Source organism: Brachyhypopomus gauderio, unplaced genomic scaffold (assembly GCF_052324685.1).
Source record: "Brachyhypopomus gauderio isolate BG-103 unplaced genomic scaffold, BGAUD_0.2 sc47, whole genome shotgun sequence".
NCBI classification, from domain to species: Eukaryota; Metazoa; Chordata; class Actinopteri; order Gymnotiformes; family Hypopomidae; genus Brachyhypopomus; species Brachyhypopomus gauderio.
In genome coordinates this window covers 1,087,264-1,103,512 of record NW_027506873.1, presented here as the reverse complement: position 1 = coordinate 1,103,512, position 16,249 = coordinate 1,087,264, and the positions used below count along the sequence as shown (strand labels likewise).

Below are 16,249 nucleotides of genomic sequence, written 5' to 3'. Positions count from 1 at the left end.
TGGTACTAAACGCCCCCCGTGGCGACGGCCCTGCATTTCAGTAACCGTCCCGTCTGCCAATCGATAACCGGGTTGTGCAGTTTGAACCAGGGGAGACCTAACGTGAGTGAATGCCGTGAGAACATAAAAACTAATCTGGTCCTGACGGCCCTGAACTGAAAGTGTGTAACAGGTGCAGTGCGGAAATAAATGAATCCCCCGCCCACAGGCCGTCCGTCCAGTGCATGCAGGCGGCGGGGTTCCTCCAGTCTCTTCAGGGGCACGCCTAGCGGTCAGATAACCTCCTCCTTATGATGTTTCCCGAGGCCCCCGAGGCTTCAGCGCATCTTCACGACAGATATTCCGCACGTGCACCTTTTGTGCCAGACCACACCCTCGTACCACAAGTGGGTGTTTTGCAAGCACACCTTCATGCCGAAAGGGGATCTGAACAAAGACAGTAATTGCCATTTATCTGATACAGCAGCGTATCGCATCCTCGTCAACATCCATATAAAAATATAGCTGTCTCTTTAAGTTGGTCTGAAAGCCGATTATCTCTGATCTGTAGTGTTTCTGTTTTTACCGTATGTTCACTGGAACTGGTTTTTGTTTTATTTGGTGCACGAGAAGCTAATATATTTCGCAAGACTTAAAAAATACTAGGACTGTCACCGTATTAATAATATAGTATAACTAGTATTAAGTAATCTTTCTTATTTGTCTCTTTGGACAGCTTTTGAGATCTTACAGCTGGCGTACGTATATCAACTTCGTCAGCTCTTACGTTTGAGCTTTTCTTACTTTTATCAATTTCACCAAAGATTGGGAATCCTGGGCTTCTCCAAAGCTGAGTGAGACACATAGCTAGAAAATGCAGAAAAGTGTGCGGTACAATGAGGGACACGCGCTTTACCTCTCCTTGATCGCTCGAAAAGAGGGAATCAAACGTGGCAACCTGAGTAAGAAGACAAACGAGAATAGTCGGTGGAATGAAAAATACTTTGCTCTCCATCAAAATGTGCTATTTTACTTTGAGAATGAGCAGAGCACGCGGCCAACGGGGATGTATCTGTTAGAAGGCTGCACCTGTGAGCGCGTGCCCGCGCCTAAAGTATCATCGGTTGGTAGAGACAGTTCGGATAAGCAGCAGGTATGTTCACCCTTTTTTGTTATTAAGTACGACGCTCAAATATTTAAAAGGAAATTATAGTGTTATTTCTGTTGAAAGTGGCATCTCAAAGATCTGGGAGTCAGAAGAAAAGTAAAATCGTTTCGTATATGGTACAAGAGCGAGACTTTTCACACAACCTTTTTGTGCAGTTTTAATGTTCACTTGCTCAGCTGTCGGACTGGTTACACGTACAGTGTCTGTTTTGTAAGAGCACATGTGCATAGTCTCCCGTGACCCATCTCACCCAGATTATCGGCGACAGATCCCCAACCAGGCAGCCAGGAACTCCCTGACAATCCTCCCAACACTTGGGCGCATTTTGAACAGCATGCACACTTGATAACCTTTCCTTCCCTTGTTACTAAAGTGTGAAAAGACACTATTACTGATAGAGGAATTTGTCTTACATAGGTATTAAACTTCAGAATCCGAAGTGGCATACTGTTTAATAGTGCATTATAACATATCATACTATTATACGGTTTAATACTGCTTTATATAATACTATCATAACGTTTAATAGGGCATTATATTATATCATACTATCATACTATGTAATTGTGCATTATACTGTTTAATGTTGCATGGCACAGAATGAGCTCACCCACCATGCCAGTGTACTGCAAAAAGAGGAAGGCCCAACCTTGCCTTCACCGATTCATATTTCTATAATATTACCAGATAATTAACAGTGCTTTGCTGCTACACCTGCACGTCTAAGCATGTTAGCACTTAATAAATTACTTTGTTGCTTCATGAAAGGCTAATTTAATATAAAGCACCAGTAAACAGTATGCCACTTCGGATTCTGACCTTTAATAGCTAAATAAAATGTAAGAAGGCAAAGGCTTCCTCTATCAGTATAGCTTGTCCCCACCTCACATAGTCACATAGGTTGTCTTTATGCATATTAAACATATACTATATTGCCAAAAGTATTCACTCACCCATCCTCATTATTGGAATCAGGTGTTCCAATCACTTCCATGGCCACAGGTGTATAAAATTAAGCACCTGAGCATGCAGACTGTTTTTACAATAATTTGTGAAAGAATGGGTCGGTCTTAGGACCTCAGTGAATTTCAGTGTGGAACTGTGATAAGATGCTACCTGTGCAACAAATGCAGTTATGAAATTTCCTCGTTCCTAAAAATTCCACAGTCAACTGTCAGTTGTATTATAAGAAAATGGAAGTGTTTGGGACGACAGCAACTCAGCCATGAAGTGGTAGGTCACGTAAACTGATGGAGCGGGTCAGCAGATGCTGAAGCGCATAGTGTGAAGAGGTCACCAACTTTCTGCAGGTCAATAACTACAGACATCAAATCTTCACGTGGCCTTTCAGATTAGCTCAGGAACAGTGTGCAGAGAGCCTCATGAAATGGGTGTCCATCTGCATCCTAGCCATACATCACCAAGTGCAATGCAAAGCTTCAGATGAAGTGGTGTAAAGCATGCCGCCACTGGAATCTAGAGCAGTGTTCTCTGGAGTCAAAGTCAAAGTAAAATTTATTTATACAGCGCTTTTCACAACACATGTTGTCAAAAAGCAGCTTTACAATCGTATGGGTCCAGTGGAATTAAGTGACGAACGTCTCCATCTGGCAATCTGATGGATGAGTCCGGGTTTGGCAGTTGCCAGGAGAACGGTACTTGTCTGACTGCATTGTGCTCAGTGTAAAGTTTGATGGAGGGGGGATTATGGTGTGGGGTTTTTTTTCAGGAGCTGGGCTTGGCTCCTTAGTTCCACTGAAAGGATCTCTGAATGCTTCAGCATTCCAGGTTCCCAACTTTGTGGCCCCTTCCTCTTCCAACATAACTGTGCACCAGTGCACAAAGCAAGGTCCATAAAAACATGGATGGCAGAGTCTGGTGTGGATGAACTTGACATGCCTGCACATAGTCCTGACCTCAACCTGATAGGATGTCACTTAAGCTCATATAAGTCAAGGAAGATGAGCAAATACTTTTGGCAATATAGTGTAAATCTATGTAACATCATCTAAATGTTCAGAAACGCCATAACATTTTACTTTACTTGGTAAAGTTGACCGAGCTGTTACTGTATATCCTTCCAAGAGCATGATTTTTTAATAAATGTTTGCACACTTTCTATTAAACCATCCTTTTTCCCTGAGACTTGGCGTGATCGCTTCCTTTTTGTTGCTCACCCCCGCCCGTCACAATGAGGTGGTCTCTGTGATATGCAGAGTTTATTCACCCTTTATTGAAAGAGCCATTGAAAGATTAATTATGATGTCTATCAATGTGTAGTCATGGGCTTGAAATAGAAAAAATCTGATCAGAATTTAATGGAAGTGTTACACTGATCTTATATCAAAATCATCAGATTATTTTTTTGTTTAGAAACTGTATGGTCAAAATGCAGTAATTAACCTTATATTTTAAGACACTCACCGTCTTGCCTGACAAAGACTCATGCGAATTAAATATATTTGAAAGAACTACCTGCATGCAAATTACTTGGGTTACCATGGAAATCAGGTTTGATGTTATGCTGAAGTGCCACTATATTATTGTGCTCAGAGCACTTGCTGCAAAATGTTATGCAAGATAGCCCACCACCGCCAAACCAGTGAGCTGTGGCCACAGATGCTAAACACACCATTGCCAAACCAGTGAGCTGTGGCCACAGATGCTAAACACACCATTGCCAAACCTGTGAGCCACAGATGCTGAATTGTATCTTTTTCTGATTCTAGAAGCAGAGACCTGTGGAAGGACGACACTAGTGCATTACGGTTCATTAGAGTAAACACAGTGAGAGTGCACAAAGCACTGTCGTACTAAGAATAGATATCCTCTGCAATTTAAAACATAGTTATATAGTGTGTCTGTAAGAACATGCAGTAATATATGAAAAGGTGATCCTAATGGATATTTTCACTTGTGTAATGAAGGGGACTGTGGTGTATGTGTGTGGCTTTATTTCACAGCTTAAACACGGCCTGAGGTTAGAGACAGAGCATTAAAGACAGACAGGAGTAGCAGAGGCTGTTACATAAGTGATCACTCACATACACACCCACACACACATACACACACACACACAAACAAATGCTAGCAGACCTACTATGCAGTGGGAGAACATGAACAAGCCCTTAAGCCTACGTTTTACAGCGTGTACATAAACACTCTCAGTCTATTGGATCAGCTCACTTTAGAACACTGTACACTCTTTACCTCAGAGGACTCTGGATCCAAAAGTCTGTGGATTTCACATACCCAGGGTTGCCAACTTTTGAAGATCGCTTGGAGTGAGATTTGAACCTGGAGGAGGTGGCGATTCACGGTCAAATGCGTGTGTCTCACGCTCAATGCGTGAGAGTTGGCAACCCTGCACATACCTGTGTATTGACTCTAGAATCTTTTACTTTGGAAAAGGATCAAATGTGCCAACAGCATGACCAATGTTAATTGGTCACACTTAATGACAACGCTGCCTGTATGACTGTCAAAGATGTCACTTGCTGTGCGTGTTTAACTGTGTCCTTCCCTGTCCTCCATGAAGCATTATTTCCTGGTTGTCTTTGGCCATGATGGGCAGAAACCTCTGGAGCTTCGAACCGAAGAGGATATGGACTGCAGTGAGTGGGTGGAGGCCATTCAGCAGGCCAGGTACGGCACTTCAGTGGAGGCTTATGGCTGTGTTATGGTTGATGAGGCAGCTAACACACATTACAGAGAATTCCACATTATCCTAGAACCAGTTACCCTGTGCAGTGTCCTGACATCATTTTGCAGAGAGCACCATCATACATGTTACACACATCATACACACATACATACACACATACATACATCAGTAGTAGTAAAATTAGGTTACAGATAGAAATATCCATACATATATGAATATATATTTACTAGACCATGACTAGCCCACTATTAATGACTGGTGTCCTGTTTTTAGTATGAAATACAACCCAGTCTAAATGTCATGCTAGAAGGGTAATAAATAAATACTCATTTGCATAATTATTCATTTGGAAACTTGTGCTTTGATGAATCATAATATTCACATTGACCCAACCAGTGTAAATATTTTTGCCAGAATAATACAAGCTAGTACAGTACAAGTTTTTTGTTCTTGTCACCATCCATACCCTTGTTGGCACACTGTAACCAGCTACTCTGACCTTGTCATGGAGCGGGAGGTGCTCATACAGAAGTACATCCACCTGCTGCAGGTCCTGGAGATGGAGAAGGTGGCAGCCAATCAGCTTCGCACACAACTGGAGGACCAGGACATGGAGATTGAGAGGCTGAAGACTGAGGTCAGGAGCTCAGTCAGTCTCCCGTACAGACGGAGCAACTATGCTCATCTCCTCAGAACACCTCAACCATTCAACACCGAGCTACTGTCATGGTACTCATATGCTAATCACTTTTCAGGCCGATTTGTGGTTTTATTTGTATGGTTCTTTATATTTTGTCTAAGATTGCTGCAAGGAATAAAACCAAGGAGAGGATATCGCCTTATCAGTCCAGTCAAGAAGAAGATCCTGATATAAAGAAAATAAAGAAGGTAAATCCTCTGGATTCAATGGTGACATTTTATTGCAGCACTATACTCTATCTAGTACATATTTGATGGCAGCACTATACTCTATCTAGTACATATTTGATGGCAGCACTATACTCTACTACATATTTGATGGCAGCACTATACTCTACTACATATTTGATGGCAACACTATACTCTAGTACATATTTGATGGCAGCACTGTACTCTATCTAGTACATATTTGATGGCAGCACTATACTCTATCTAGTACATATTTGATGGCAGCACTATACTCTTTGATGGCAGCACTATACTCTACTACATATTTGATGGAAACACTATACTACATATTTGATGGCAGCACTGTACTCTATCTAGTACATATTTGATGGCAGCACTGTACTCCATCGAATACATATTTGATGGTAGCGCTATACTCTATCTAATACATATTTGATGGCAGCACTGTACTCCATCGAATACATATTTGATGGTAGCGCTATACTCTATCTAATACATATTTGATGGCAGCACTGTACTCTAATACATATTTGATGGTAGCACTATACTCTATCTAATACATATTTGATGGTAGCACTGTACTCTATCTAATACATATTTGATGGCAGCACTGTACTCTATTACATATTTGATGGCAGCACTGTACTCTATCTAATACATATTTGATGGTAGCACTGTACTCTATCTAATACATATTTGATGGCAGCACTGTACTCTATCTAATACATATTTGATGGCAGCACTGTACTCTATTACATATTTGATGGCAGCACTGTACTCTATCTAATACATATTTGATGGTAGCACTGTACTCCATCGAATACATATTTGATGGTAGCGCTATACTCTATCTAATACATATTTGATGGCAGCACTGTACTCCATCGAATACATATTTGATGGTAGCGCTATACTCTATCTAATACATATTTGATGGCAGCACTGTACTCTAATACATATTTGATGGTAGCACTGTACTCTATCTAATACATATTTGATGGTAGCACTGTACTCTATCTAATACACATTTGATGACAGCTCTGTACTCTATCTAATACATATTTGATGGCAGCACTGTACTCTATCTAATACATATTTGATGGCAGCACTTTATTACATATTTGATGGTAGCACTGTACTCTATCTAATACATATTTGATGGTAGCACTGTACTCTATCTAATACAGTGGCGAACCGTGACCATTAACCTGGGCCCGCTACCACCACCCCCCCCCCCCCCGCAAAAAAAATCCTCTCCTTATTAACTCCAATAAAGAAAATAATAATAATAATAATAAATAAATAAATGATTGAGACGACAGCTTTAGAAACGCAATAACCAATAATATCTGTACTAGTTAACTTCTTAAGCAAAATAAGGTTCACAGCTGCATGTTCCTCGGGAGCGGAATATGTAAACAACGCGCACGAGGGCATCAAAGGACTGAATCGAAACTAGCTAGTGGTGGTACGCTAACGACAGCTAGCGTTGCCACAGCGGGCGGAAATTATCATACAGTTAAGCCCGCCCACTAAAAGGGACAATATGATTGGTCAATTTTACTGTCATTTGAAACTGATATTGCGCTGAATTATAACTGCCAGGCCCTCTGTAAACGAACAGCAGGCATCACAGTGCTGATAGGGGGAGACACAGGCTCACAGGCTTCCACTTAACCCCTCACCTTCCAACACAGATTGAATAGACACGGGTGAATAATTTATTTGCTTATATTTTTGTAATTGTTTAGATGTCGATTGTCAAACTGTAAGTAGATAAAATAAAATTGGATAAAGTATATTATATATATTTATGTTTTAAGAATATTTTAGGCCCTCTGAGAGGGCATAGAGGGCCCTGACGGTTCCCCACTGATCTAATACATATTTGATGGCAGCACTGTACTCTATCTATAACATATTTTTTCAGTACATATTTTCTATTTGAGCCTTGTGTGTATTACTGTTATCACTATTTAAACTACTAGCCTGGTTTTCCTCTTCTTTTAGGGGATTCTTTTGTGTTAAAGCAGGTTAATAATGAGGAACAATAAGCAAGCCACAAAATGCTATCATGGCTAACGTACATGAAAGCAGTTGGCACCATCATGTTTGCATGTTAGTATTTTTGGGTCAGCCCATGTCCTTTTAGTTATGCCCATGTGCTGTTTCTCTGTGCTGTGTGTAGGTGCAATGCTTAATGCGTGGCTGGCTGTGCCGGAGGAAGTGGAAGACCATCGTCCAGGACTACATCTGCTCGCCCCACGCCGAGAGCATGAGGAAGAGGAACCGGATCGTCTTCAGCATGGTGGAGGCTGAAGCAGAATACGTTCTCCAGCTGTCCATCCTGGTCAACTGTTTCCTGCGGCCACTCAGAATGGCTGCCAGTTCAAAGAAGCCTCCCATCAGTCATGACGATATCAGCAGTATTTTCCTAAACAGGTGTGGATGTTGCACATAAATGTTATTTTGAATGAAGTCTGACATTATCATAAAATTATTGGCTCAACATTGCCTTCTGTTTATCAACATTACAAGTGGTGTGTACTCACCAATCACTATCATGGTTGAATTGCTCTTCATTACAGTGAGACTATAATGTTTCTTCATGAGATTTTTCACCAAGGCCTAAAAGCACGGATTGTCAGCTGGCCCACATTAGTTTTAGGTGAGTGCATTGCAGTATAATGGTCTGTTCAGACAAAGATAAAGAGACAAACCTTTCAAATCTAATGTACTTTCACAACTCTGCAACTCAGGCTGCAGTCAGGCTCATTTTTCAAACCTGAAAGTAACCGCAAGTGTAACTGTTTAAAAAACATGCTGCATATCACTTTACAGCAGACCTTTTCGACATCCTGCTGCCCATGCTGAACATCTACCAGGAGTTTGTGCGGAACCACCAGTACAGTCTGCAGGTTCTAGCTAACTGCAAGCAGAACCGGGACTTTGACAAACTACTGAAGCAATATGAGTCTAACGCATCCTGCGAGGACCGCATGCTGGAGACGTTCCTCACCTACCCCATGTTTCAGGTGTTCATCAAAACGCTTACACTTCCAAGTCCTGAAGGACCCCACACACCTCTTCAGCCAGTTGGTGCAGTTTGTAACTAAACATACAAGTTAATACAATGTTAAACAAAGCCTTTGTTTTCAGAAATGTCCAAATTTACTGTGGTTTAGCCATTTAAAAAGCTCACTCTGTTCTAGATTCCCAGATATATCATCACACTCCATGAGTTGCTAGCCCATACACCACATGAACATGTTGAACGCAAGAGTCTGGAATTCGCCAAGTCAAAGCTGGAGGAACTATCGAAGTATGTAAGGTTATTTAGGCTTGATTCATATTAGATGAAAAATCTCTACATTTATTTGCTTTTTGATAAATTGAGACCAAATTGAAATGCTGGTTGGTGTAGCTCATACTCAAACATACCATATGCCAGTGCAGGGCTATAATGTCTTCTGCTTATTTACTATGCAAACTATGTGCAAAACTAATATAAGAAAATCTATATGTGTTTTTAATTGTGTCTTCCTTTATTCCATTATTTGATTCTTGTTTGATATGTAGGAGTTGACTTTGAGTTTGGTTTTATGACATGTTGTTAGATGAATATCAGTTGAATCGGGAGAACATATCTTCAGTATGAAGATATGGATATCTCTATATGTAGAGTATGAAGATATGGATATCGCTCTGGATAAGGGCGTCTGCCAAATGTCATAAATGTAAATGTAAATGTAAGAAAATGTACTGTATCTTCTAAAATGCTGATGTATTTTGTATGGGTGTGTAGTTCCCATTTTTATGATGCATGCGGGTTTGATTACTTGGCATTTAGGATGATGCACGACGAAGTGAGTGACACCGAGAATATCCGTAAGAACCTGGCTATAGAGCGCATGATCATAGAGGGCTGTGACATCCTCCTGGACACCAGCCAAACATTTGTACGACAAGGTGAGGTCTAGATCTCTATAGCAACAGCAGACGCCTTTCACCAAGCTTGTATTTCACTACAGGGGTCACTATTACCTTCCATTTTATGCTCCACAATGGCAAACCCTTATTGTGTGTGGTGGCATCTTTTAAAGAGACCAATGAAGATATCGTCGCTGTCTTGACATAAAATTCCCCCTTTATTGAATTAGCCCTAGCACGGCCCTCACGCCAGGGTCAGCCTGCCATGGCGATAAGCCAGCAAGCTCACTCCTCCCTTCTAAACCCCGGCAGGCTCCCTGCTCCAGGTGCCATCGGCAGACAAAGGCATGCTGGGTAAAGTATGGTTGGGCTCGCTATCACTGCGCAAGGAAGCTGAGCGTCAGTGTTTCCTCTTCACTAAGCACCTCCTCGTCTGCACCCGCACGTCCGGCGGCAAGCTTCGCCTGCTGAAAGTGAGTCTGTTCAAGCAGCCATACCTCCAGGGCAGCACCTTGCGACCCTGTGCACTACCTCCATCTCTGGAGGAGCTTTTGGCTGGTTTCCTATAGAACAGTGTTTCCATATCACAGTTCTTACAGTCCTCAAGGATTCCTTGATCTCAGAACCATAATTTGACTGAATGTATTGATTTTACTAAACTATCATACTGCATGAATTGACTGCATACTTTGTATCATTGGGTTGGTGATTAGCGATTATATAATGCCAGCACGTCCTTACTTATGATTTATAGCAAGGAGGCAGCCTGTCACTGATAGAATGCACCCTCATTGAAGAACTAGATGGTGGTGATGAAGACTGTAAGTATTCAGTCACACTGCAGACTTCATTCTATTGTGTCGATGTACTGGTGACATTTTAAAGATCAAGCTTCCAGTAAAGTGGTTGGTTTATATGCTTATAGAAATATTGTTCTCAGTTTGGAAATGTCAGTCATACAATAACTGGAAATGAAAGTTTTAGTGCTTCTGGAGGGAGTAATCCAATCAGAGCACAGTATAGGTTTGAGCTAGTCATCCCTTAAAGTTGAAGCACTGAAAACATATTGGTTTCCTGTATATAATTGTCATAGCAAAAGATGGTTTCAGTCCAACAAATTCTGGATTTTGGCACTAGCATGCACTCACTCTGCTTTAACACCCCAACCACAATCCCAGTGTTAGGGGACCAATGCCTTTCATGCCCTTTACATAGTCATATTTAACATTTATCACGGACCTCTGAAGCAAAGCTCAAAGCGGTGTGTGTCTTAAAATGGCATATATTGTTCACTCAGTGAGTAAAAACTTCAGGTTTTTCATCATTTTTCTCATTACACAAAACATCTGAGAAAAAACTGGCACCCCAACATTTAAAAAAAACTTTTAAATGCCTTTCATGAAACAACATTGTAAAACATTTCTAACTAATCAAAATAAGCACCAGGATCTTTTTGTCCTTAAGATAGCACTGCAGGTCAGTGCTTTAGCCATCTTGAGTTTAAGGTGTTGGTTGAGCCGACAAACAAACCGTCCTTCACTGTGGTCCTACTGGCTCCGTCCCGCCAGGAGAAAGCCGTTTGGACCAGCGACATTAGTCAGGTAGGTCCCAGTCCTTGTGGCTGTGGTTTCTTCTGGAAAATGCCCAGATAAATGCAGCCAACAGCTTCTAATGAACAACTATATTCAGAGGACTGTGCTGAAGCTGTTGCTCATTGGTTGTTATTGTGTAATTCTCCATAATGCAGAGGGACTGGGGGTGCAAATTAACACATCACATTGCACTTGGATATCTTGGTGAAACAAAAGTGCCAGGGCCTTTAGGTGTGTCTCTGGAGTGTTGTGTGTTTTGTGGTGCAGGCAAGCTCGATGCTCTGGGGGTTCGGAGCTGCTTGTTTTGTCACAGGGTTGAGGCAGTTTCCAACCCTTCTTCCACCTGCACTATTCCCACAGGGTCATATTGCCCTGTGGTTTCACAGCTTGATCAGCCATGTTGTCTCATGCTACGTTGTGCAGCATCATTTCAGAGAGAAAAGCATGGAGGTTTAGTTAATATGTTGGTCTGAGAAGCCACTTTTAGGGACAAAGTTAAGAGTGTTACTCACTAGACAAATGAGGATCTGCCTGTTAGCTAACTTTATTATGACCACCTTTATTATGCCATGACCCAGATCAACCACTTCCTAAAGAAAGGACAAAAATGCATGAGTCTCATTTGACCCTGACACATATGCACATTACAGATGTGTTTAGTATTGTGATATGTGACATTTAGTCAAATTTAAAAGCTGATTTTAAACTGTGATTGTTTATTTAAGGACTTTAAACGTTTTTTGTAGAAACTTTATACCTAATTTTAACAGTAACTGTTCACAGTGGGGCTCTAGTTACAGTAATATGAGTGAGAGAGGAAGTGAAAACATAAGCAAAAATATAAATACATTTTGTTTCTGGGTTGAATACGTAGTGCATTGACAATATCCGCTGCAACGGGCTGATCACCAGTGTGTTTGAGGAGAACTCTAAAGTCACTCTACCTTACATGCTCAAGTAAGCAATACAGCTCATTAGACACACATGGACACTCATTAGACACACATGGCATTAGGGGAAACTAATAGGGATCAGTTCTCACAATCAGGTTCACATAAATGTTGCCTGCCATAAATGATAGCTTTCATTTAATGTTAGCTATTTGCATGCCTTATCTGATTATCTTGGAACTACCAAAGCATATTGTACTCTTAATCTAAAACAGAATTGTGAAACGTTGTAGGTCAGACATCCGGCTGCACAAAGACGACGTGGACATCTGCTTCAGCAAGACGCTGAACTTGTGCAAGGTGCCTCAAATCCGTTACGCCAGTGTGGAGCGGCTGCTGGAACGCCTCACCGACCTGCGCTTCCTGTCCATCGACTTCCTCAACACCTTTCTGCACACCTACCGCATCTTCACCACAGCAACTGTCATCATGGACAAGCTGGCCGACATCTACAAGAAGCCCTTCACCTCCATTCCCATCAGGTTGGGCATCGCGGGAAGAAACAAGTGGTGTTTAAATGCTCATGTGTGATCAATAAATGTCATGTCTGCAGACAGGCACCTGCTTAACATATAATACTTTGTGTAATTGTAATTATTACTGGCTGTTTTAGGGCGCATATGGGCTAAAAACATTATCAACCACTATTTTTGCCATTTTGTTTGTAATCATATCATCTGTGCTCAAATGTCAACCTAATTTGTTATTGCTATTTATTGTGTAGCATTTCATTAGATAAGATAGCAAAATGTATTAAATTATGTCTCCTCTTCCATAACAGTTAAAACCTGAAACCAGAGAAACAAGCAGCTAATGAGATGAACTCTGTTTTTTAGCGTGTGTTTTCTAGCGATTGTTTGTTAGGACAGGACTGTGTGGATAGTCTTATTGTAGGCATTGTATTATTATATTCTATATATTATTATTGATTCACATTTTCCCTCGTCTGTGACGTGTGAGGGAGGGTAAAAAAGAAGGACGCAATCATGCCAGACTCAGGGAAAATGGAGGATTTAAAAAATAAAGTGCACCAAAACAAAACCCAATGAAGAAGGATACAATGAAGGATACAATAACCAGCAGTCAACTGGTACAAAGACAAGACATAACGACCCTCAGATGTCGCATTTGCAAATGGACAACGCCTGCCCACCTTAGGGACGAACAGTACATTTGTGTGTGTGTGTGTGTGTGTGTGTGGTTTTTCATACATTTTCACTGTCACTCACAGGGTTCAGTACCATTCATCTGACCGTTTGTCCATCTCATCGGTCTGTCCAGACTACAGCCAGAAGGTCACGAGGCTCGCCCTGGACCAGTCCAAGTAAACACGTGTTGCCAATCTGTCTTCCACTCTCCTCTGGTCTGACTTCCACCAGTGCCCTTAACATACTGTAGCTAAGGGCAACAAGTATATAATTTATATACTGTTAGATACAATTTTGGAAAAATGCTTCCACCTCTTCCTGAAAAACGATCTAGAATGTATATTATATACTACAAGTGTTCATTTCTCTTCACTGTTTTCCCTCAATCTCTCTTTCTTTTGCACCCCCTCCATCTCTTTCCTCAGGTCCCTCGAGCTGTTTTGTGCGACCAACCAGGGCACCTGGTGTGGCGATCACCTGAACAACAAGTCCCCACATCTTTCGCACAAGTACTCATCGCCCCCGCCCCTGTGTGTGTCCTCTCGCACTGCCTCGCTGGTGCACACACGGAAGCTGTCACTCAGCTCCCCCATGGGCGGGGCCAGGGCTGGTGCTCTGGACTTGTCCTCCTCCACCTACAGCTCTACCTCCTCCTCCCCACCTCCTAGCTGCCCCAGGGCCGTGCTGGACCTTAGCCAGGGCCCGAGCTCGCCCGAACTGGGCAGCCCCACACCAGAGGCAGGAGAGCTGCCTCGCATCGACGCCTTCTGTGGGAAGATCAGGAGGAGCATTAGACGGGGTGAGTCTCTCTCAAAAAAGAATTTTGGTAAGTTATGTGTCACTGCATCAATGGTTCATGCAAAAGAGAGCTAACACAAGTGACTTTTACTACCAGATGTTACATTTGCATTTGCCAGTTAAGCATAAATTATAGTGCTTTGTTTAGGAGATGAGTTGTGTTTTCTAGACTGGATGTTCATTGGGGCAAACAGCAAGCTTCTACTCAGTTTTTTCAACTAACTTTTTTGCTCTGTTCGAAATAGCCTACTACATACTGGATACTGCATACTGGACTCAGTATATACTGGATACTGCATACTGGTCCTCGTAGTAGTATGCAGTACAGTTTCCAGTATGCGACAAAAGCAAAGCATACTACGGGGTCACGTGAACGTAGCGTTGCATGATGGGATGCAGTACACCACGAAGATAGCTCTGTTCGCGTACTGGAATATTTTGCGGAAGTAGTAGGTCATCCGGGTATGTTTCGCGTACTGAATATTTTCATTTTGGTCACATACTGCATACGTCATACTGATTTGGGGCTCGATCAGTACACCAGTAGTATGTAGTAGGCTATTTTGAACAGAGCCATCGTTTTTTTCTATACTGTATTTACAATCAAAGCGTATCTAAATCTAGGGTCACGCTTAACGACAAAAACTGCTTTACAACGGACTTTTCAGTCTCTAACACTGTCATTAAGCGGGGACTCACTGTAATATTGTTTGCATTTGAAAAAAGGAGAAATATTTAATCTTATTTATTTTTACTTTTATGAAATTTTATTTTAATTTCAATTTGTAGAGGAAGAAGTTTATTAAAAGTTCATGCTTACATAATGCATGTTAAGAATTATAATAAAACATTTCAAAATGCATGTGTAACTCAGTTAAATAAAAGTCTGTTGTCCAGTCATATAATTTGTAATTTTAGTGTTCTTAAAATCTCGTCTCATCTCAATTTCGGGAACCCAATATCGTGTCTCGTCTCGTCTCGTGAGCTGAGTGTCTCGTCACACCCCTACTGTTCTCTATTCTTCTATTTAGTAAAAAAATTGTTCCAAAATTGCCTTCTCTAATACAAATGTCACTGCTTTGGTCCCCTACTGTAACATGGTGGAATTATCATGTTTGGACATCAGTGAACCAATCTACTCGTCTTCTGGCTAAGCCATTCCCCTCACCAGACCTCCACCCAGCATGTATTTCACCTATTTACATTTACGGCATTTGGCTGACGCCCTTATCCAGAGCGACTTACTTTTTTTTTTTTTAACTTATTTTATACAAGTGAGCAATTGAGGGTTAAGGGCCTTGCTCAGGGGCACCTCAGTCATGGCCTCAAGTCTGGGGATCAAACCCACGACCCTCCGGTCACAAGACCAGTTCCCTAACCACTAGGCCATGACTGCCCTAACCAATAGGCCATGACCTATTGACAAGACTGAAGGCAAAAAGTGCAGACAGTATACGTGAAATTAAGCCAGACAGAGAAAACAAGGTCTGCATCAACAAAATGGAGTCAACTTTCAGCCATAAAGGTGAAGCAGAAGGATAATTACGGTTGGACATTTTAGTCTTGGTAGAGTTGAGTTAGCTCTAGTTCTTTCAGCATTGAGGGGACATGGTCTACTGTATAATCTCTATGGAAAGAAAGAGGGTCGGTGCATCCTGAGAGGAGACTGACCCTCTCATACCATTTTTATGAGCCGTTTTAATACATTTTTGGACACTGATCTTGTTTGTTTACTAAAGCAAATTAGGTGTAGATTCAGTAATGCTGTTGGTAAAGTATAATAGATCTTTCATTTCCTTAGTTATGTATAATCTCCACCCTTTTGGAGACATGTCCCTTCAAATGTAGAAAGGTGGATGGTCTAGGGAGTGACATTTATAGACCAAAAGAGAAAGGACATTGCTTGGAAACTGAAACCTTAACTAAACTAAAACAATGAGAACAACGTTACTGGAGTTTTTGTGTATTAACAGGGTCAGTGGGAGACATATTCCTTCATGCATCACATGTGTAATAAACATTGTACCATTTGCTCTGCTGCCACTAAGAGGACAATCATGTGTTGTCATGTTTTACCCAAGGTTCTAGAACGTTCTCCCTGGTGCTATGCTAATCGCAACCTTTTCTTATTT

The 16,249-nt window shown here is 41.5% G+C and overlaps 1 protein-coding gene across 15 annotated transcripts in view; it reads left to right on the top strand.

Moving 5' to 3' along the window:
- The first annotated feature begins 341 nt into the window (after positions 1-341).
- The window catches only part of rasgrf2a (Ras protein-specific guanine nucleotide-releasing factor 2a), a 37,960-nt gene continuing 22,052 nt past the window's right edge, over positions 342-16,249 (top strand). For 10 of the 15 annotated variants that reach the window (XM_076986459.1, XM_076986457.1, XM_076986455.1 and 7 more), the window contains exons 1-16: positions 343-1,132; positions 4,686-4,792; positions 5,301-5,448; positions 5,613-5,699; positions 7,888-8,141; positions 8,288-8,367; positions 8,541-8,734; positions 8,912-9,021; positions 9,550-9,668; positions 9,942-10,102; positions 10,384-10,450; positions 11,094-11,230; positions 12,096-12,178; positions 12,405-12,653; positions 13,403-13,495; positions 13,745-14,118. In XM_076986459.1, the coding sequence (XP_076842574.1) occupies positions 854-1,132; positions 4,686-4,792; positions 5,301-5,448; positions 5,613-5,699; positions 7,888-8,141; positions 8,288-8,367; positions 8,541-8,734; positions 8,912-9,021; positions 9,550-9,668; positions 9,942-10,102; positions 10,384-10,450; positions 11,094-11,230; positions 12,096-12,178; positions 12,405-12,653; positions 13,403-13,495; positions 13,745-14,118 (2,542 nt within the window). In that variant the 5' untranslated portion in view covers positions 343-853. Of the gene's footprint in view, positions 1,133-4,685; positions 4,793-5,300; positions 5,449-5,612; positions 5,700-7,887; positions 8,142-8,287; positions 8,368-8,540; positions 8,735-8,911; positions 9,022-9,549; positions 9,669-9,941; positions 10,103-10,383; positions 10,451-11,093; positions 11,231-12,095; positions 12,179-12,404; positions 12,654-13,402; positions 13,496-13,744; positions 14,119-16,249 lie in introns of all 15 variants that reach the window. The other 5 variants (XM_076986461.1, XM_076986453.1, XM_076986460.1 and 2 more) reach the window with 4 other exon arrangements.